This window comes from Chrysoperla carnea, chromosome 1 (assembly GCF_905475395.1).
Source record: "Chrysoperla carnea chromosome 1, inChrCarn1.1, whole genome shotgun sequence".
In the NCBI taxonomy this organism is placed as follows: domain Eukaryota; kingdom Metazoa; phylum Arthropoda; class Insecta; order Neuroptera; family Chrysopidae; genus Chrysoperla; species Chrysoperla carnea.
This window is the reverse complement of record NC_058337.1, coordinates 75,068,729-75,091,845: the sequence shown is the minus strand read 5'-3', so window position 1 is coordinate 75,091,845 and position 23,117 is coordinate 75,068,729. Positions and strand designations below refer to the sequence as shown.

The 23,117-nt window shown below is 29.3% G+C and overlaps 5 protein-coding genes across 6 annotated transcripts in view; 2 read left to right on the top strand and 3 right to left on the bottom strand.

The window, feature by feature from the left end:
- Positions 1-1,930: 1,930 nt before the first annotated feature.
- Positions 1,931-19,904, bottom strand: LOC123291044 (ankyrin-2-like). The gene is made up of 9 exons (XM_044871476.1): positions 19,743-19,904; positions 16,917-17,352; positions 15,416-15,894; positions 14,209-14,463; positions 12,781-13,362; positions 6,156-6,437; positions 5,878-6,084; positions 5,355-5,645; positions 1,931-4,106 (listed from the first exon to the last, which is right to left on the bottom strand). Exons 1-9 carry the CDS (start codon positions 19,828-19,830, stop codon positions 3,874-3,876), a joined length of 2,853 nt encoding a protein of 950 aa, XP_044727411.1. The 5' UTR covers positions 19,831-19,904; the 3' UTR covers positions 1,931-3,873.
- On the bottom strand, positions 5,661-6,145 carry LOC123290622. Its single transcript, XM_044870877.1, has one exon. It carries the CDS (start codon positions 6,143-6,145, stop codon positions 5,861-5,863), a length of 285 nt encoding a protein of 94 aa, XP_044726812.1. The 3' UTR covers positions 5,661-5,860.
- Positions 6,148-6,514, bottom strand: LOC123290621. Its single transcript, XM_044870876.1, has one exon. It carries the CDS (start codon positions 6,451-6,453, stop codon positions 6,148-6,150), a length of 306 nt encoding a protein of 101 aa, XP_044726811.1. The 5' UTR covers positions 6,454-6,514.
- LOC123290620 (ubiquitin-like-conjugating enzyme ATG3) lies at positions 7,919-9,691 on the top strand. Its single transcript, XM_044870874.1, has 2 exons — positions 7,919-8,221; positions 8,536-9,691. The coding sequence occupies exons 1-2, from the start codon at positions 8,150-8,152 to the stop codon at positions 9,394-9,396; spliced, it is 933 nt and encodes a 310-aa protein (XP_044726809.1). The 5' UTR covers positions 7,919-8,149; the 3' UTR covers positions 9,397-9,691.
- Positions 19,905-22,383: 2,479 nt separating the features above from the next.
- The window catches only part of LOC123305633, a 105,424-nt gene continuing 104,690 nt past the window's right edge, over positions 22,384-23,117 (top strand). For both annotated transcript variants that reach the window (XM_044887406.1, XR_006536849.1), the window contains exon 1: positions 22,384-22,720. In XM_044887406.1, coding sequence (XP_044743341.1) covers positions 22,568-22,720 — 153 coding nt within the window. In that variant the 5' untranslated portion in view covers positions 22,384-22,567. The remainder of the gene's footprint in view (positions 22,721-23,117) is intronic.

Here is a 23,117-nt window from a genome sequence, read left to right as displayed (position 1 = left end):
TGGAAACATCGCTTTACTTACTGTGTGATAAAACTGTCTTAAAATGAGTACAAAAAGAAAACTAACAACCCTCACCTACGCTGATAAATTAAAAGCTATAGAAGCAGTGAAAAATGGATTGAAAAGGAAAGAAGTTGCGGCTCAATTTGGAATACATGAGAGTACATTGTCTCTCATCATTAAAAAAGAAGCTGAAATCTTGAAGAAACAAGAATCAGGAGGAAATCTTCAATGTAAAAGACAAAAAAATGCCGAATTCCCTAATTTAGAACATCGCATCCTTCTGATGCATTCAATAGCATAGACCCTTGATAACTAAAAACCTCTATAACTTAAAATATTTTTTGTTTCCCTTGGACTTTAACTTATCGAGATTCTACTGTACTATAATATTTATTTAAAAATGACTTTACGGGAAGTCAAAATCCCAAATGTCGTTTGCGGATTCTTGGGTTGCCAAAAAAATAATGTATACTTGAAATTTGTTTGTCTGCCAGTATACTTCTTATTTATTTAGATGTTTTTCGTAACGTTTCGTCAAAGTTAAATAGGCACAGCTCTGCCCATCACTTTTAATGATAAGAAATTTTAAACTAAACATTTAACATACAATTTTTAAAGCTTTATTTAAGTGCAACTAATTTTTTATAATATTTTCATAAATTTTATAATAATAATATTTATACTTATTTGTACAAAAAAATAATGTTACATTAATTAATTTAATTAATATATTAATTTTTATTAAAATAATTAATATACACACTCATTAATTTTATCACGACTTAAATAGTATGTGTTAAGTGTTTTTAATATATTTATATTTTTTAAAATAGTTTAAGAAAAACTACAAATTTTTCCCCAAAAAAATTTGAAATTTTTTTGACATTTTTGTACGTTAATACTAGAAAAAACATTAATTATTAAATGCAAAATTTTTCTTGTAAAATATGGTTCTGTTTTTCATCTATAATTTTACTATCAAATAAAGTTTTTCAGTCTGATTTAAAAACTAAACTATTAGTAGAAAAATTTTTTTAAAGTTAAATTGTACATTTTTTAAATGGTTTTTGATAACAAACTATAAATAGAAACAAAATTAAATGTGTAGAAAATGAAACAAAACTTTTATTCATTAATTTTTTTAAATTAATATTGTAAATTAAAACATTCTTCAACATCCACTTTAAAATAAATTCCTTTTAGTGGTTTTGTTTCATTCCACTAAAATTAAAAACTGTTCCCTGTGTAAAGAACATTCATGATGGCTGTTGGAAATGCTAACAATTACCATATTGAAACAATCATAACAGTTCTGTTATAACAAATCTTAGAAATCGAAATACAATTTTCATTTTTAGTTATCCATTATCTTTACGTATTCGTTTATAACTACACAATCTTTAATAAGTTAAAATAAATTTACGCTCTTAAAAAACCTTATTTACTTTACAAGAATTGGAAATTCTAGTTGCCTACAAATGTTGAATTGAAAATAAAAATTCTGGTTTATGATTATATTACAAAATTTTGAAAAAATACAAATTTTTTTTTTGAAAAATTACCAATCTTGCTTAAATATTTTAAAGCAATTGCAATAGTTTTTGTAATATTACTTAAACTAAATTTTGAATTGAAATTGATATACACCAGTTTTATACTTTTCTAAACAAATTTACAATTTCCTTGATAGTATAGATAAACTAACTAATGTATTGTTATGTAACAACCAGATTCCTAAATGTAGAACACATAGGATATAGGTATAAATTTGACAAGTATACATGACCTCGATTGAGATAGTTCCACTAAGGAATTTTATAACGTGAAATCAAATACAGAAATTATCAAAATAAATTTTTTTTTCTTAAATTCTTTTTGCTCACTTATCTAAAACCATTTAAAATTTCCCTAAAAGTATTGTATAAAAATCATATTTTGATAAGAGTATTTTTTTATTATATAAATTTATAGTCCATTTATCATAAGTTGAACATTCAAAAATAATTGCGAATTAACACGCAGAAAATAAATCGTCTATCTTGTTTCATAAATTCTACTTAAGCAAATCGTATTGTTCAAAGTTTTTGTTCAGCTTAAGAAAAAATAGACCTTTTCATTAATATATGCATAGAAAAATTAAATTTTTTTAATAGATAACATTTAACTGACAGTAATTAACATAGTTAGTATAATTCTTTATTAAACAATTAACACTTATTTAATGAAAATTTCCTTTAATCAATCTAAAAATATTGTAAACATTTAAAACTTTTAATTGAAATTGTTGAATGCGTTTTTCTAGTTTTAGTCTTCAATTGAAGAGTCTCAGCAAGTCGTTTTTCTGAATTATTTAATTTCCAATTCTATTAAAAAAAAAACTTGTGTGTCTACTATCTAGACACATTTTGTCGACGTTGCCTGATGCGTCAATTGACTGCTAAAATGTCATTGTAGCAAAAAAACTTAATATTTTCGGAGGCATAAGCCAGAAAATGTGTGAAATATATCACCAAATAAGTTGATTTAAATATTAAACTGAGTAATATGGGTTGGTTTCTTGACTTCTAATGCAATGATAATAAAGTAATAACCGACATGATTCTAAGAAATAAACGTTGAACGTGGAAATTCAGAAATTAGATTTTTATGAGTTTAAATTTTTTAAGTCAAGGAACTATATTATATATCAAAATACAAACAAAAATTTTTTATACGAACGAAGAGAATGAAAAGCTGCAGAATTTTCAATCTCTTTTTAAATACCCTGTAACCTCCGAGATGTTGGCAGGAAATATTATTTCCGAGATGAACAGAAAATAGTAGATTTATTATTAATTATATAATAAATAATATTAAGTAATCAATATTTAAAAAATATAAATATATTATACATGTATATGTTGTCCCAAACGTATCACATTACAAGAGCAGTGACATAAAGAACACTTAAAATTCCAAGAAGAAAATTACTTTGCAGTTTTCCGATCTGATGTATTATTAACGAGATTATATGATGTATCATAACTATATATAATTTCTCACAAGAGTTTTTTTTTCGGTCTCTTAATACTTTATTAATTATAATTAAGGTTGTGTTATTTTGAAGAGTATTTTTCCCGTTAGCGATGCAAAATAATAAGAATGTCGTAGTGATATATTGTTTTTGAGTTGAAAAAACAATATTTAAAAAATTTTTAAAAACGTTTTTTTACTTGCTTGTTTTAACATTTTTGTGTAAAAATATTGTCTACATTTAAAAAAATTTTTGAATGCCTGTATATACGAAATTTTATAGGTCGCATCAGGGTAAATCGAATGTCTCCTTGGGAGTGCGAAAATTTCCCATAGGTCATCTAATATACATATATAATAGTCATTTGAAATTGGTATAACAATCAAAGTTGGAGAAAATATAATTTACTACAATTTATCTTATTGGAATTTTGTCTAAGTTTAATATTTACAATTTACATTGACTTTTTGTATGAAAATTAAGTTATGGTTTTTATGAAATCGAATGTAGCAAACAATTAGAGACAAAGTTCTAAAAGTATATTTTAAAGTAAATTTTATTTTCTATAACTTTGCTTATTATAAAACTTTTTGTTTGACTTCAATGGAGAAATTTTCAAAAATCCCATCATTATTAGCGCAGCCAGATCTCTTCAGTGTTGAATTGGATTTAAAAACTGTATAGGAACTTTCGTCATCGAATTTTATCTTCTAAATCAATATGATCTTCTAAAACGATAATTTTGGCATTCTGTATTTTATTATACAAAATGAACCTTATTTACATAAACCCGATTTGAAAATTAAGAAGATACTTTTTAGATTGATTAAAGAAATATTTTTATTTGATTAAAATCACTACGATATAAACATTTCATACAATTTTATGTTATCAGATTGAACATAATCAACGGGAATTTTTTGACGATGATCAGGTATTTGGATAAGTAATGGATTTTTTTGAATAATTTTTTCACATATATCCAGTTTTTGAGCTTCAGCAGCCCTATGTAAGATTGTTTTACCATCTGCATCTAAAATATTGGTATCAGCATTTCTAGATAAGAGTAAATTTACTATACCAGAATGGCCTATAAAAATAAAACATTTCTTTTACTTCTTTAAAAAATATTTGGTCTTTTTTTGATAAAATTACATTTAACAAATATGTAGTTTTAATATAAATCTCAAAATTTGAATTTTGAATGAAATTTTTAAAAAATAACGTTTACTAATATCACACGCTAAAGCAGTTTGGGATTTGAAGCACAGGATTTTACTGAAGTACTCTTAATATAATACATTTGAAATTAACGGACGGAAGAAAAATTAAGAGAAATTTTGAATAAATCCCAAACACACAATACTGAGTATTATATCACAAAATCCTTTAAAATTTAATTCAAAATCCAATAATCTAAAATACAATTGAATTCCAAAAAATCGTGCTGTATAAATTTTCAAAATGCATGCAAAATTTTGTTAAAATTATTTGAAGTCACAACATGAGTGAAAAAGTGTGGAAAAAATTACAAATACTTCGATTAAGATTTAAAAAATGTAAAACATATTTTAATACATTTTCAAAAACCGTATATCGTTCTATAAAATTTAGAATTTAGTTAGCAGATTCACTTTTTAATGGTTACATCCAGAGATAAAATGTACCAAAAACAATTTTTTTGCCTTGGTTATATTATAGAGTATTGCTCTCTAAAATACTAAATCTATTATACAAAATATTAATATAAAAATTCTCAGCACTTATATGATCCGCTTAAATTAATTTAATTTTGTTCATAAGAAATGAGAATCTTCTTGGTCTTGATTTTCGGGGTAATTAACACTCAAAATAAATTAATAGCTAATAAGGGATAAAAGAAACGAAACTAATTCTAATTTAAAGTGGTTCTTTTTCTGTTTTCAGTTAAGAAGCTTAGTTTCAAACTTTTATCTTGAAGATGAAAATCACCTTCATTCTTAATGTTCTTTTTAAAACTCAACAACTTCTACTAAAAAATTTTTTCGATAAAACTTGAATCTCATCTAATAATATGATGCGATAATTTAATAATTATAAAATGATTTTGAAGCAGTTAGTTATAACTTTATTTAACGAGGCACGAGGCATTAATCACGGTGTACCAAATAAGCCAAAACCAAAACAATTTTGAAGAACCATCTATTTCGATAGAATAAAAAAAATTATATCATTTCTGTTAAATTATCTAACCATAAAATTTTAATTCTGCCCATTTTGCTTCTAGATATAAAACCTGCTAACTAAATTTTGCTAAATACTGTATACAAAATGGATTACGTCCAAAATTAATTTTTACCAGCAGACGCAGCTCGATGTAATGGTGTCGCTTGTCCCGCCCTTGTTGCACAATTAATATTAGCTCCAGCCCTTAACAATTCGCTAACAATTTCTTCATGACCATTCCGAGCGGCATAATGTAATGCTGTATATCCAGCTGAATCTAATTTATCAACTGGTGTTCCCGCTGCTAGCAATGCACGAACACGATCTATATCACCATACTGGGCTGCATACCATATTCCACGTTCAAACTCCATTTCATCGAGAGTTTGGGATACTCCCCCCGAATGATTATGGTCACACATTATTTTTTATTTTAAATTAAAAATTTAAATACTTGAAACGACAAATTTAAGTATAAAATTATAACAATTGCTATCATGGTACAGTTCATAGCAACTTGGGCATGTAATGATTCATAACTAAGTCCTAGGTCCATAAATTTCACTTCACTCCATCGTAAAAATGATAACGTAAAATTATTTCCATCCATAATTGTAAAAATAATTATGTTTAAACATTTTATGAAGTAAGTTCACGTTCTAAGGTCCAACATATTTCAGCATCCCCACATGTTGATACAACTCTATAACCCAATTCACCTAAAGCATTAATAATACGTAATGGAGTTGTTTGTATCATAACACCATTAATAACAGTTCCTGAACTATTAAAACGTTTCGCAAGTGCATTTACTTCTGTTGGATTTAAACCGAATATCGATGTATCGTTTGCGTGTAATGATGCTTTTACAACCACATAAGCATGCATGCCACTCGAAACAATTACTGATGCGGGGATTTCCATGATTACTTACTTAATGGATCCGGTTCTGGTTCGGCAAAATCTTTACGCATAGTCCACATATACTCGTTATAATCCTGTTTCACAGTGGTAGACGAAGATGCAATTACTTTATAGCCTAACACTTCTAATGCAGTTAATATAACACACGGATGAGTATGATAAACGATTGTTAGATCATCAGCGTATCCACCAGAAGGGAAACGCGATAATTGTTCAATATCAGGTGCTTTTAAACCTGATACTAACACTCTAGGTGTATATTTATGTCCGTATGAAGTCAAATGCCCTCGTACTAATATGTAGGGCATTGAGAATAATTTTACGCAAAGTTTTTATACTTATTATGAATTTGAATTCGAAAAATGGTTTCTATTATTTTAAGTCAAATATTGATTTATGTTTATGAGTTAAGTAATTATTGTGATTTACATTTTAATTTAAAAAGTAACTCTTACGTTTAAGTTTCTTCAATTTCACACTGATTACATAAGAAAATTGTTTAAGCGTTGTTTATAAAAGTGTTTTTAAAATTGATCAAAAATTTTTATTACGTTCTATGAATAATAAAATGTCATTTGACAATTCTCGGTAGAATTCTTGGATAGTTATTTTGACAGTTTATAGACAGCAGCACAAATGCATAAAAAATTATCGTTTCTTGATTTAATTTGTTATAAAATATAAAATAATTTTCCAATGAATTCTTTGTTAAATTATGATAAGAAGTACATGAGTATAATTAGTCACTATTTTTAATTTTATATCATATGTTCAAACTTAACAATAAATTATTGTGTACAAAACCATATCCAAACACTTTGAAATAAATATTGTCTTGTGTTTATGAGTACATTTGGTACAGTTTGTCCCTGCTGCTTTGTGCTTTGTATAAATTCTTTCCGGTAATCATACATATTTAATTATTATATTAGTGGTATAAATTTAATGTAATTAGTACTTGCTTACTACATTGTGGGAATTAAACGGAAAAATTTCAATCTGCAAAAAAGTTTTCCTCGAAGAAGTTGAATCAAATCTTCATCTAAGTAATATAACCCTTGGCTCCCTTGCTCTTGTTGATTTGGCAACTGGCCTAACATTTTTCTATATGAGCAAAAACCTTGATGGTTTTGGTTTAAATACAGTGGTTTAGCTTTTGTCGCGCGGGAAACTATGCGAAAGATAGTACTTATCCCACATGAGAAAAAAGCACAAAAGTTCCTCGCTCTTTGTCTTTAATGATTATGAGCAATCGGGGTACTTGCGATTTTTTCTTATAATTCATATTCTATTCTATTATTTCATCTTGCCCCATCTGGCCCAATGAATGGCCCTTGGTAATCTCAATTTCCTTCATATCTCGGTGATCTCGCCAAGTCTATGATCGAAAAGCTCGTTAAAATTAGACCCATAGGCAATTAATATAAGTAATTATACCTAAAGACAAAGAATCAAATTATTGTTCCCAAAAAAAAAAGAGCATAAAATATTCTAAAAAAAACGATTTTAGTGGACCTCCGAAAATCAGATTTGCTACGGTACTCTTATTACGTACCAGATAAAGATTCTTAAAAAATTCGAACGGGATTTTTTTTTAAACAAATAATTTCCTAATCCACCAGTGTACTAAATGTCTATGACAAGTAATGATTTCAAAGCATATTCAAAACTATTTTTAAAGTATGTGACATTCTGTAAATAAAATTAAAACGTATTTAATAGAACAATGACAGTTTTAAACTAAAAACTAAAAAATTTATTATAAGTGTGTATGGACAAGAGTATATTACATAATTGGTAATAAAATGCTAAACATTTTTAATAGTCTTTTATAAATATTTAAATTTTTTTTAAGTAAATCTGGAAAAAACGGTGTATAAGGTTGAAGTTCACGCCTGCGTGACGTTTAAAATATATAGTAATGATAATTTATATGTAAGAAAAAAAAACAGACAATTCTTAAATAAAATTGTGAAATAAAAATACCTTATAATTTTTATTAAAATGCAAAGTGTGATAAATAGTGTCAAAGGCACAGCTCTTGGTGTCGCCGAATATTTAACACCTGTTTTAAAGGTACGTAATTTACCATGCTTACAACTAGGACTGCAGGCGTTTTTAAACATTTGCAGACGAACGATATTAAAAATTATAGACCTTCTTCCTAACGCTGCTAATTAAAGTGATCTTCTAGAACATGCCCCTGGAAGTCGGTCAGTATACGTAGGTATCAAAAATCAGGGGAATATCGTCGATGATTAAAAAAACGCCCGACTAAAACTGGAGATAAGTACTCATTGTGGGCTACTTTGTTTTTTCGTGTAAAATTTAACTTTAATTAAAAATCAGGGAAAATTGTATGGTAGTTAATAATCGAATATGTGTTGCAGGAATCGAAGTTTCGGGAAACGGGTGTATTAACTCCAGAAGAGTTTATAGCAGCCGGTGACCATTTAGTACATCACTGCCCTACATGGCAATGGGCTGGGGGAGATGAAACAAAAGCAAAACCATATCTTCCACGTGATAAACAATTTTTAATCACTCGAAACGTACCGTGTTCTCGACGATGTAAACAAATGGAATATTGCGATGATCATGAACAGATAATTGAGACTGATGATAACGACGGTGGGTGGGTAGATACACATCATTTTGATAATTCAGCGGATACAGGAGTTGAAGATAAAGTAAGCGAAATGACGTTAGACAATGCAAAGGATACGGATGAGGAAGATAATAATGAGGATTCCGATGAAGATGACGAGGAAGCTGCTGATATGGAAGAATTTGAAGAGAGTGGTATGCTTGAATCCGATCAAGCTGTAGTACAAATTAAACCAGTACCAAAAACACCAGCTAACTCCACAGAGGAAACTGATGAAATTTTACATACCCGAACTTATGATTTACATATCACGTATGATAAATATTATCAAACACCTAGACTATGGTTGTATGGTTACGATGAGAATCGGAAAGCTTTAAATGTCGATCAAATGTATGAAGATGTGAGTCAGGATCATGCTAAGAAAACGGTTACAATGGAAGCACATCCTCATTTAACTGGACCACCTATGGCATCTGTACATCCATGTCGACATGCCGAAGTTATGAAAAAAATTATTCAAACAGTTACGGAGGGCGGGGGAGAGTTGGGCGTTCATATGTATTTAATTATATTTTTAAAATTTGTTCAATCAGTCATTCCAACAATTGAATACGATTATACGCAAAATTTCACAATGTAAAATTGATTTTTTTATAAAAAAAAGACCTCAATAATCATGGCGAAATTTTCCAGCTTTAGATTTTTAATGATCTTGCCTAATGTAATATGGTAGTAAATTAAAAATTTTATCATGATTATTTTTATTTTTACATCTGTGCACACGAATATTGTTGTACGCTAATTACAATTCGTTCCTCTGCCCCAAAATATTTGCTTCGATGTTTACACACACTATTAAAAAATCGCAGCTATAATTCAAATTTTAATGTTGCGCTTCGGCAATCTATTGTTTTCTCATTTTAAATGTAATTTTTTTCTTAATTGTACCTTGTTATAATAAATATATTTTAATATACCGAATAATTTTTAACATTTTTTATTTTTTTTATTAGTAGGAAACGTAGCTAAATTATTGTTATCAGGGGGCAGGTGTATTTGAATGTTAAAAAATAAGAAAATATTCAAGAAAATTTCTACTATATCCAACGAAGAGAGAAAATATTACCAGTTCCACCGAAAAAATAAATTTCTAGAATTTAAAATAAGAGAAATGTTTGGAAATCTTGTTTTATGTGGCCACATATGTGGTCAACTGACTTCAAAATGTCGATTGGTATGTTGAAGATATTTTGCAGTATTAAGTACTCGTTAAGTATTCTATGGTTCTGCCAAGCACGGATTATTAACCTGATAGGAGTTACAAATATATTATTATAATCTCTAACAACGAAACATACTGTTGATATAGTCTGTATACATTTTTCGGGCCAAAGCCAAGATACAGGAAATCAATACATGTACAAAATAGAAAATTTTTAATAGAAATCAATGCACTATTTTTTTAGAAACTGGTATTAGAGGATTCACATAGAAAATGGCGGTCAAAACTGGTGAATTGCGTTGTATCAAAAAAAGTTTCAAAAATTTACTAAAGTTTTGTAACTATTTATTTCGGATCGATCTAACTCAGTCCGATGCCAAAAAATTGTTAAATAATTTTATAGAAAAAAAAACCGTTAAAAATCGCAAATTTTGACACGCTCACCTGTATCTCTTTGAAAAAATTTTTTTAAACTAAACTTGGTGAAAATTTAGCCCTTAATAAGCGTTTTTGCAAGTTGGAAAAATATTAAAAGTTTTTTGCAGTTTTTTCTGATACGCTGTGTGTTTATCAACGTCATTTTCTTTTTAAGTTTATAAACGTATAATATTTTATAACATTATCATTTAAGTCCATAAAAGTACTTTAGAACATTGAATAACCCTGTATTTACTTAAGGATTTACATATTTTGTCCTAGAAACATGGGAAAATAAATTGGTCTTAGATCAAGTGAACGACAGTGGTGATTACTAAAAGAAAATTTGCTCAGTAAAATTGTGTCAATTGTTCATTAAAAAGTGGGTCCTATAATAGGGCCTTCCATTTAAAAAATGATTCTTTTTTGTTTTGGACAGATGTCAATGAAGTAAAGACAAATCACGTGTTCTATCTAGGCCAAAAAGCGCTGTTTGATAAAGGTAAAATATATTAGATTTACTTTAGTTGAATAGTTTTTTGATAACTTATATAAGACTGTGATCTCAAGCATCCGAAATTCATAAATTATATATCTCTGCGTTAATACTTCATATGTTCTACAGATGATTTTAATATAAAAACAAAGTTTCTATATAATGTAGTATTTTTGAACAAAATTTTGTCATAAAAAATTACAGTGGATACGTAATTCTTAAAAATTTGGGTTCTCTGAGGCCCAAACATGTTTTTCAAATTATGATTTTTTAATCTTCTGCTAGTGATCGTTACGGTCGCTCACCTGACTAGTGATAAAATAAAGAAAACTCAATAACCCTGTTTTATTTATATATTTTATTTCGTATAAAAATTTTGTACGGTAAATAATTTCAAATTCCAACAAGTACAATAAAATAATACTAAATATATAGCAATAATTGGAATACTGGGAATATTGTTCAACAGAAACATTTTGGAGAATTTTTATTGAGCACCTTACTAGACTATTACAAATAAAATTGGCTAAAATAAAATTAGACATTTTAATAAAATTTTATAATATACAAAAAATGTTCGTAGTTTCGATTTTTAGTTTACGTGAATATTTTGTGTTGAGAGAGTCTATCAATAAAACTGGACATCGATGGGAGCTAACATACTTGCAAGCTCTGGCATAATTATAATGGCTATCGCAGTAAAGACTAGCGGTTATTTTCTTACGAGCATTAAACTTTGTGCAAATGAGCAGTTAATTTGGAAAACTGTTCAAAACTCTTAACACTATTTATAAGAGTGCCATAATATTTTTGAAAGACCACAATACATAATTTTTTTGCGCTATGTAATATCAAATCACATTTTAAGTAATGACTAGCAAAAAGTAAATTATTTTAAAAAAAACGCACGTTAAAATTTAAAAAATTCCATTATTATGTACGTTCATCTTAATCATATCTGATATTTGAATCAAAACCTCTTTAAACACGGCAGAAATTTGTTTTAAAATTGTCATTAATTATCAATATTAATTTGTTTTTTACGCGAAGCATTAACATATGGACTCAGGGATTATCAAAAAGGATATTTCCGTTGACATTTCCATATCGAAATTTTTCGAGATAAAAATACTTTATTTATTTTGAATAAAGCATTCAATGTGATTAAAATTTTACAATCCGATTTATAATTTCTTAAAAGGATTTATTGAAATTTTAGTCTTAAGTTTCACGTAAATATTGTAAATATACATTTCGTTAGCTCCCAATAATCATACAATAAAATCTCTTACCAGCGAGTTTTCTATAATAGTTTTCAAAAATTTCCAGTTGTATTCATAACTCGTATGAATGTATGAAGAAATCTACACAACTAAATGAAACACTACATATAATTTAAGAACCTACTATAGATAAGTTTCACATTTCGAGCACTCGTAACGTTTCACAATATATACTGTACTCAGAAATAATATTCAACCGGTGTTCGTCGTCATAAACATATCTGGATAGTGTTTTCGCACTTAAGACAATTATCTACTAAAGGGGTCTGACACTATAAAAATTTTCTCACAAACGTTATTCATCATAAATACTTATTTCAAAATGTGCTTTCGTTTCTTTGCTGATAGATGTACAAAGTACCTGCAGATAGCTATACGTTCGATATGTATATTTCGGAAAGTCGTATTAAATGGCCGCATTCTTAAGAAGGAAATATTTTATAGGTCGGTGAAATCGCTATTGACTTTTTTGTATGTAACAAAAAAAAAAATCGTTAAAATTTTTCTTTATTAATTGAAATGAAAATATGTGTAGTTAATTTTTTTAAACGGCTGTGCAAGATCCGATTAGTAGATAATTCACGACATCAAGGACAAAATACGTTTAAAGGGAACCTAACGAATTATCACAATCTTCATCTTCTAATTTTAAATATTTTTTAACCAAATGAGGCAGTGGTAATTGATTCACAATTTTATAAACTTGAGTTCCACATCTACGTCGAATATGTATTCGACATAATTGCGATAAACTTAATGGATTATGTTTGACATATGCTAACCATCCGTCAACCGTATTTACATCATACATTGAATTGTCTGGCAAATGTTTTAAATCACTTGTACTATGATTACGAGCATCAAAACCCGAATATATTAACAGTCTAGATATTGTAAAATATTTTTTTCTACGTGCCACACATAAAGTATATTCATGTAACAGCGAATCGTAAAAATTTATATCGATACCGTGACGTATTAATACTGCCGCAACTCCTGGTCGTTCAAAAAATAAGGCGCGACTTAACGGTGTTAAATCGGAGACTAGACAACTATGTTGATTTACATCAGCACCATTTTCAACCAAGAATTCGAACATTCGTTTAAATTCGTCAACATTAAAAAGATGATCGACTACTTCATGTATCACATTTTTACCATTTACAGAAAAATAATTTATTTCAGCACCTGAAAAATATTAGATACATGTTACACAAGATGATCCAAGAAAGTATGTTCAATTTAAAAATTATGAACCAGATAGAAAATTACATGTTTAATTTTTTCATAAATCGCTTCGTGTCCGATCACACATCTTGCAAAGTTAATATATTTAGATGCGGCTTTCTTTAATTTCTTTAGAACAAGTCAAAAATGTGAGCATAAAGTAGATCGGTTTTGCAGTTTTGGCTAGTCAGCGTAAAAAATGCATGCTCCCACTTTTCGTAGGGAAACACCTAATTTACTGAATAAAAACACTGATTCATCCGACAGACAATCGGTGGATCTAGAAGCATGCAATTTTTACAGGCAATCCTTACATAACGAAAAAAAAAACACTAAAATGAAAGGCTTTTTTAAAATTCATGCCCAAAGTGGGATGAATAAGCGTCAAAAATTTATACGAGAAGTGAGAATTCCATCATTTTTGAAGTTTGAAACGAGGAAGTTGTTATGTAGACCTCTGATTAGTTTTGAAAGTAAGTACCTAATATCCGTTTTAATTAAGGGTTGGTAATTACTGTTTATAGGATATTGGATCCCAAGTTGAGTACAGTCTAATTTTTCTTTGCAGGATTACGAGGATTGTAAAGTATCTTTACTCTGCATTTATTGAAACAACATTAATTCCTCATAGCGACTAATTGGAAAAAAGTTTTCTGAGATGCTGCTAAAGAGAAATCATATCGGAGATAAGACATTTTAAAAAATAAAATATAATACATTTTTGGTTCATGGCTAACATAAAAGATTAAAAAATGATAGAAAAGAATTGCTGGGGGAAAAGCTAGAAAAACAAACGATTATATTTACCATATCGTAATAAAAGCTCAACCATTTCTATATCACCATTCCGTACAGCAACAAAAATTGGCGTATCACCTTCATTATTCGCCATATTTGGAACACTACCAGCATCCAATAGCATTTGGGCAATTGTTTTATCCTGATGCCACACAGATGAATGTAACAAACAGTGACTTTGTGTTATTTTTGCACCAGCATTTAATAATGCTCGAACCATAGTTTCAGATTTTTGCCAAACCGCTTCACATAAAGGTGTATAACCTATCAATAAATTAATGTTGTTATTTTATGCGATTTATGAATACGTTATTGTATTTAAATTAAGTAAATAGTCTACAAAAATAGACAAATAATAGATAAAGTTCAAATTGCATAACTTTTAATTCACAAGGAAATAGTAAGTTCTGGTGTGATATACATACACAACTTCCATATACTGACACGAGTGAAAATTAAAAATGTGTTAACAATTATTATATTTTCACTGTGTGAAGCGCAGGGAAGTAATATGTTTAAAAAAAATAATAACATAAAAATTCATGTTTCAATTATTCCTCCCGACACTTCCACATTATCATTAAAGCCATATACAACCGATAAGAGCTTAAGAATTATAGTAATAACTACGCCTTCAAATAAAACATTGATTTGGAAGTTACGATTTCTTAGGCAGGCTTGAAAATACTTGCTATAATCAGGTAGTAAAAGTTAATAAGTGAAAAAAATTTGCAAACAAAATCTGCTGGTTTTGCTTCTGTGTACAAGAATCTGCTACAAAAAATACGCAATTCCATTTAAAAAATAAAATTGGCCCTTGTTTAACCATGAAGACGCCCCATTTAAATATACTGTATTTTCATTCCCCTAAAAATTAGCTGATACGTGTTTTCGCGTTTTTTAATTCTTCATTCCGTTTGCACAATATAATGTTAGAAACTTTTTGAAAAATCTGTACATATTTCATATATGCAGGTCTTTATATACCTCGCTTTTTTGAATAAAATATCGTATTCTATTTAATCACTTAATTAATTTTTATGAATTAGATTTTAATCGCCATATAAAAGGTGTTCAACGTTCAATTTTTTTCAGAAATTAAAACAATTCTTTTGTTTTAATAGATATTTTAAACAAAAATAACGCCGAAATGAAGTTTTAAAGGAGTAAGAGAACTGCAGTACATGCTAAAAATTTATTTCATAGGAAATCTTACCATGAACATCTTCGAAATTCACTTTTGCTCCATATTTCAGCAGAACTTGAACCGCCGATGCTGCCTCATTCATAACAGCTATCGATAATGGCGTACGGTCTTGAGCATCTTGTGCATCAATTTGAGCCCCTTTCTTAATTAACGCTTCCACAAAATCAGCACGATCGCGTTTGGCCGCTAAATGTAAAGGTGTTTTTTTATTATACAATCGTGGATCCACACGAGCACCAGATTCCAATAGTAAATTTACAGTTTCCAAACTATTCGATTGGCATGCCATATGAAGTGGAGTACAACTATCACTCGATGCAATATCTAGCTGACATCCAGCGTTGATTAAAATTTGGGCAGCTTGTACTCGACCACGATGTGCTGCATAATGTAAAGCTGTTTTTCCTGCACTATCTTGCTGATTGATATCGTAAATAATTGGAACTTTTAACATATCGGCTGCTTTGTCTAGAATATCTGCGTACCATCTGGGAATAAAAATTATTAGATAAAAATTTTTGATGCAACATTTCTATCCGTATTCAGAGATTGGCTGGCATTGATGAAGTGCATGCAGGGTGCTCCAGATGAATTAACAAAAGGTAACACAATTTTATTATTATTTATTTCATGACTAATGGCATTTTTTTATAAAATCTCTGGCTGTCAAAAAAATAATATAAGATACTAAATATAATTTTTTGATCAGAATACAGAGTATGAGACAAATCAATCTACAGGATGTGATAATTGACAAACGAAAATCAACAAATTTCTCCAATTTTGTTCCTTGAAAATTTCACCTTGTCCAGAAAATAAGATTCCTTAAAACAAATTTTTGGTGAGACTAAATAAGTATAAGGGGATTTCAAAATTAATAACTAACGAAAATTATTTCAAGAGAGAAGTGTCTACGAAGGAAGGCGTTTAGATGTTGCTTTTGAAAATTTGAATTCACAATTTCATTTTAAATTTTAAATAGATTTTTTTCTTACAAATTTTCTTTAAAATAGTAAATAACTTCTCTTTCAAAATAATTTTCAAGTTTTGTCAATAGATACGATATCCAATTTTCTAAAGTGGAAATTGAAATCACATATTACGGTCATTTTTTTGTTGAAAATTTTAATTAATGTAAATAAATTTTAATTTATGAGTACTTTCCATGTACAAATAGGACCCATTCAGACGACAGGTGGCGACCGAGCGATTTTGCAGCAAAATTATTAATTATGTGGTCAAACAAAATTTGTCTATTCGACAATTTGATTTGCCTATGGAGTGAGCTAATGGAAGATCTCTGTTAAGTTCTAAGTATTGTCCTGCCTAAGTTACCAATTTTGACTTCTCCTTTATTAAGTTTTTAGTTATCGTCGAATTGAGAGACATACGAAAATCCAATATGTTTAATTATAAAGCTAGTTTTTTGTTCGCCTCATATTTTCAGCCGTTACAAAATAATATATATTACAAAAATATCATGTATCTAAGATATATTAGAAAAAAATACCTATAAAGTGAAACCCATTGATCTCGTTCTCTTTCTGGTATCTGATTATCATCTTGATTATCCTTAATTTCAACATCCCATTCCAGTGCGTCCATACCTTCTGGAGTTTTTTCCTCTGCATGTTGTTCACACAATGGATTATTTACATCAATATCACCGTGAACCATTATGAAATATCCTAAATTTTTTTTATCCACTGATTTATTTACGTTTTTTGTTGAATTCTCTTCAGCTGATGAATAATCACACTTTTGTTTTTTCGTTCGATGTGCGGTACTTGTAGTTGTTGTTGTAGTTGCTAACGATGCGTTGTTTGAAGTGTTTGAATTTTGATTTGTTATTGTTGCCAGTATGCTATTTAATATAACTGTGTCTCCGATTTCCGCTGCTACACCTAAAGGTGTACGACCCCGGCAGAGCTTATTTACATTTACTCCTGCAATCATAAATTATGCAAATATTTTTTGGTATTTAGGTTAAACTAATATTTTGTTATTTAAATTCAAATGCTTTATAAATAGTCCAAGAGCTGACTTTAAGGAAAGCTAGTTTTTATCAAGGAAGAATTTTATTCTGTATGTATAGTTGAACCTCAATTTGACAGTATATTCATATAATACTATAACATAAAAACAATAAACACAGCTTAAAAATAAAAAACAATAATTGAAATAAATGTATAGACCGAATAGATGCAGAACCACAAAATCAGTATTGATTCTTTAATATAGCTCTACTTGTTTAAAATATTTTACACTAATTAAAGGTGTTTTTTTGAGAGTGGTAACGTGTTTGTCACTTTATATATGTAGACCGTGGCTTTGTTTTGACAAGTCTACTAAACTTTTCTTTACGACTTTTTCAAAAGTGTTGCCTTTTCAAATCAGCATGATAACGCATAATTAAGAGGTCGATCTGAAAAAACGCGGCATAGAATTTGTCGAACACTATGGTCATTTGATAACATTAATAATTATTAAATAATTTATCAAAAGTGAACCATGTATGTATTCAAAAACAAAAATAATTAAGTACGGCATGTTCGAGGTGGTAGACAAGCACAGAGAAGCAGTATTTCTGCCGGTGAAAATATTTTATTGATTAATACCCAGACCGATAGCTTAAATATGACGTTATCATGCTCATTTGAAAAAGCAGCACTTTCGAAAAAAGTCGTAGAGAAGAGTTTGGTAGACTCGCCAAAAGGGAGCCACTCACGATGTTTCAATTATGTATTAATTATTTCACTGTATAATGTATATATGCCCTGATGGTAAAATATTTGAAGAAAGAATAAGCCTTAATAAGTCTTAGAAAACTCTGAATTTCTCAACATTTTTGAACTAGTCTAATTCAGAGTTATTTAGACTAGTCCAAAAACGTTGGGAAATTCAAAGTTCTTAAGACTTTTTCAGAGTTTCTAAGACTTTTCAGAGTTTTCTAAGACTTATTCTTTCTTCAAATATTTTTTCCACCAGGGTGTATGGATGTTTGTTCTTTTGTGGCACACTAGAGGCCAAACTCGTGGACCGATTTTAATGATTCTTACGTTAATTGATTTGTCTTAACCTTGTCAGGGCTACTAATGATAAAAAGAAAGGCAGTAATAAAAATTCAAAATGGTGACCACCAGACGACATATTGTTAATAAGAAAAAAAAAAAAGTCGATGAACTATGTTAAGTGAAGTATAATCGAATAGCTATTGCATAGACAAATCGTTTGGCATAATAATTATTAAAATCAGCTCATGCCTTTGGCCTCTAGAGCGCCACAAAAGACCAAACATACATACATACATACATAAGCTGAAACTGAAAGTCGACGAACTATGTTAAGTGAGTATCATTGATTAGGTATTGAAATTCGTAACTAAAAAGTGTAAAATACTAGTTAACATAGCGACTTTAACAGTCGGGACCCATTAAAATCTAGATCGGCTCAAATCTTCTTAATAATCGGTCCCGACTGTTTGTTCTTTTCAGTTTTTATTTAACGCAGTCGGGTCTTGATTTTTTTAAATTTATTTTTTTATTGAATGAAATAATTAATGATAGACTGTAATCACATTTAATTTGCCACATTACTCATAAAAATGTAAAAGTAGGCTTGATACCATAACAAAATTTGATAGGTCATTTAAAATGGATTAAAAAACGAAGAAGTTATAAGCATTAAAAGATTGTTGCCTGTCTCTTTCTTGTAAAACAGAGTTTGATATATAATCTCTATAAAAATACTCAACAATGATGTCAATTTTAAAGCATCTTTCTCTTTGTTTAATTAAGAGTCTTAAACGTACATATTTTGCGTAATGCTAAAGATTTTCAAAAATAAACTTTACTCTTCTGCTCGTGCAGAAAAATTATTCATTGAAGGGATACAAACTACAGGGTATACGTTGTATACCGCAGTATACCCTCTATTGCGGTACTGAGCTGTTAATCTAAAATCTAAACTACGTTATTCCTTTTTGTATTAACTACAATAAAAATGTTATTTCTAATATAATTTTGTATTATACATATTATTTTTTAAGTTCATTGCCGTTTATAGTTTTTATTCAAGACTGAATTTTTATGGAAAGGATACAAACTTGCTGAATCCACAGCATATTTGATATGCTTAGCAAAATAACAATTATGCATGTTAATTTTATTTAATAATCTTCAGTTTTTCCAAAACTAAATTCATAGAAGAATCAGGTACAAATTCTTTTAAAACTAATTTTATTCCATTTTATACTACTTTTGTATCCTTGTGAACAAGCACATGTGCAAATAAAATTTAACTTAAAAAAATGTGCTTTAATTTAATTTATGAATACCTTGTTCAAGAATTTTATTCACCGTTAAACAATTCTTTTGTAAAATTGCATCCATTAATACATCTTCTAACGATGGTTTCTCCTCCATTGTAAGAAATATGTGTATATTTACAAAAAAAATTACAATTATAGCTAAAAAATATTTAAATCGTAAAAAATTAATTTTACGATTTTAACCATTTAAAAAATTGAACATCGTTGTTTTGAAAAACAAAAAAACAATTGCAAAAAACAAAAATTTTGAAAAAAATGATTTTATTGATTTATTTTGACGTTTATAATGTTGGCTACAAGCTACAACAAAACCATTTTTTGACATATGTCAAAATATACATACAGTTACGCCAACTGTAGGACAAAATGCGATATATTCTTTACACGCTAACGTACAATAAACTATCTACACGTTAAAACTGTTCATACAAATGCAAAATAAAAATATTTATTAATTCAAGTTAAATGAATGGTAAATATTAGAGAAGTAATAGGTATACCTTGAGCTTAAAATTCAAATAATACCATAACAGAGCGTTAGGGAACAAATTTTAAAGAATTTCGGTTATTTGGATGCATTTGTAGTTTCATGAAAGATCTTTTTGATATAATATTCTGTTTAACTTTAATGTTAGGATTTCGGCGTCATTGTGATAGAACTAGAGCCAACTTTGTTGATAAATATGGTTAACAAGTGCTATAAACAATTTGTGGTATGAAGATTTTATATCGGCATTGAATTTTTTTTGAAGAATGTTGAAACAATAACTCAATGAGGAACTTGTAGGTAATTGAGAGAAAAAACTATAACTGTATATTATATAAATTTGAGTAAACAAATATAAAAGGAATATGCAAGAAAAAAGCGACTATCATCAACTCCCGGGTAAGGACAAATTGCTCTGAGTACAAACAATTTCAGATTGTTAACAACCATACTCTGAGACTAATCATAGAGGAAGAGGCATTTCTTGGACTGGATACTAACCAAGACAAATAATGTCTTTTGAATGTGCAAAAGAAAATTTGGAGAGTCCTGAAGATTCGAACCTCACATGGAGTGTGTTGATTATTTACAATGTGTGTATTATCAGATCCATTTGAAAAACTTTTCTAGGCGCATTTCTAAGTATTCCACCAATCCATCAAACAATTGAAGCGATGACCTTGAGAGCTTCCTATCGACTTTTGGATAGTGCGATATTGACGAAGTTTTAGATAGTAGTACTATAGGACAACCACGATTCATACGAATATAATGAGTAGGTTGGAGACTGTGGCCCCACTTGTAGAAATGGAGCAGGTATCCACTTATTCGCTTTACCGTTTCGACCGAAAATTTAGGGTAATCGTTGCTTTACATGAAGACTGGGATTAAGATGAAAACAGCTTTTCACTCTTTCCCGATCCAAAACTTCATACGGATAGGTCAAGGGCCAAAGATCTTTCTTCTTGGGCAATACATGGCAGTTTTTCAATCAGAAACTTTCGCTCTGCTGAGAGATGTCCGGATCTCTAACAAGAAAGCTTACAGTGGAGCACACGCCTGCATTTTCTCAGATAGCTAGGTGGAAATTTGGGTCCTTGTCTTTGAATGCTTCGAGGTACTGAAACACTTGCTGCTGAATAACATATTTTGATCTGGATACCAGGCTAGTCAGGTGTAAATGGAAATGAAGCAGCGAGCTTGAGAGGGGTTGGCTGAAATACCTCTTTCGCCATATTCCACCAATACTATAGAAAGTTTCTTTGTAATTTACTGAATCGAGGAATCGTTACGACAAACCCACCTTGATGACTGGGATTTTGCACAGAGCTATGCGACAGGCTAATTAGCTTAAGCCATGTAGAACTATACAGTTAAGAAGAGTAGCGGCTGTACCGTTGTTCTGATAGGACATTATTGGTTGAAAGATCATCTTCATATCTTGGGGGTCATAGATGATGCCACTTGCAGAGCTAGGCTGGAAGATGATGAAACCTCCATATCCCAGCAGATTTTTGTGAGTTCGAAATAGTTGGGGCATATATTCTGATAGTTTTTAAAATTTTCTAATTTTTCATAAAAAGGTTTATATAGTTTATATATATAATTTAAGATGGAGACAATTTATCTACAGGTGGAGCAAGCTTACTACAAATAACTTTTACTTAAAACAAAAATAGTAGGTTGCCACAATACCCGTTTAAAAGTTATAGCAGTTTTTGTTAAGCAAAACTGAGATTTTTGAATTTCTTTTAAAGAAAAACTGCTATATAACCTTTGAACGGGAAATTTTTTGGGAACGTTAAGGAAATAATGAAAATATTCTATAATAATTTCATTAAATGCTGGTTTTGAAAAAAAAACTCGCAAAGATCCTTAAATTAAACTACTATTTTTATACAAATATTTAATTGGAGTTTTGGTTGTGGCTTTACTTCCACCACCTTCAGACGGGTGTGACAAGCCTAACACTCAGAGTATAATTCTTTCTAAATATTCATTCATTTAAAAATTTTCACCCGGGGCGAATTTAGATTCTTTTCTTAATATCAACAAACAACAATTAACACTTAGTTTTTGTCAGCGTGCAAATACACATTGTTTAAAAGAATTGATAAATACGCGTGCGCTTTTGAATAATTCAGTTAGTTGTTAAAAGGCCGGCGCGCGAGAACGTTGTTGTATACGATTTTGTGTTATTCTGCATACAAGTATTGACCGGACGAGACCACAAAACAAAGTAAAAGAAACCACATACGAAATTTTGGAAAAAATTTTTTTAATGTTAAATAATTTTATTGAATGTCTGTGATAATTATTAAGAAATATTCTAATTTACAACAAAATGTTAGTGGACGGTTGTCAAACACCAATTGTGGGGAATTGTCGGACACCATCAATTCTCGATTCGCCAACTTTAGCCAGAGTCGAACGTGCTCGACTTAGGAATGAAAGTGGTATGAGAAATTCATCGGCCTCGAATTATATTTATGCTCAGGTAAGTGAGTGTCAAATCTTTTCATTGATAAAAACAAAATTTATCAAGTGGTACTTCGGCGCATGAATCAAGGGTTCCGTATCTTTAAAATCTGTCTGGTAGTAATTGTAATGTTTTATGCATAAAGCATAGAATTTCGATTCCCTATGACTTTCAGAGCCTATGATTTGTTTGATATTTATGTTAAGTAAGTTGGTTACTCAACTTTGAAAGTTTGATATTGGGGTGAGAGCGATTCCAATTGCTTCAACAGTGACTTCTCGGTTTGCGCTTGTACATACTACCATTTAACGTGATAATTGCTAAATTCAGTAACGCGCATATTTAAGGGAATAAATTTTGGTACATTATACATTCAAATTTATGCAAGTATGGGAAAAAGTTGACTATATTTAAC

What these genes read in the sequence shown, in the direction of transcription:
- LOC123290622 (XM_044870877.1), bottom strand. Translation starts at nt 6,145, where the DNA reads ATGGAAATCCCCGCATCAGTAATTGTTTCGAGTGGCATGCATGCTTAT.
- LOC123290621 (XM_044870876.1), bottom strand. Translation starts at nt 6,453, where the DNA reads ATGCCCTACATATTAGTACGAGGGCATTTGACTTCATACGGACATAAA.
- LOC123290620 (XM_044870874.1), top strand. Translation starts at nt 8,150, where the DNA reads ATGCAAAGTGTGATAAATAGTGTCAAAGGCACAGCTCTTGGTGTCGCC. An exon ending in ATTTAACACCTGTTTTAAAG is followed by an intron (nt 8,222 to 8,535) that starts GTACGTAATTTA and finishes TATGTGTTGCAG; the next exon opens with GAATCGAAGTTTCGGGAAAC.
- LOC123291044 (XM_044871476.1), bottom strand. Translation starts at nt 19,830, where the DNA reads ATGGAGGAGAAACCATCGTTAGAAGATGTATTAATGGATGCAATTTTA. An exon ending in GAATAAAATTCTTGAACAAG is followed by an intron (nt 17,353 to 19,742) that starts GTATTCATAAAT and finishes TTATGATTGCAG; the next exon opens with GAGTAAATGTAAATAAGCTC. An exon ending in ACCAGAACCGGATCCATTAA is followed by an intron (nt 6,085 to 6,155) that starts GTAAGTAATCAT and finishes TGGTTGTAAAAG; the next exon opens with CATCATTACACGCAAACGAT.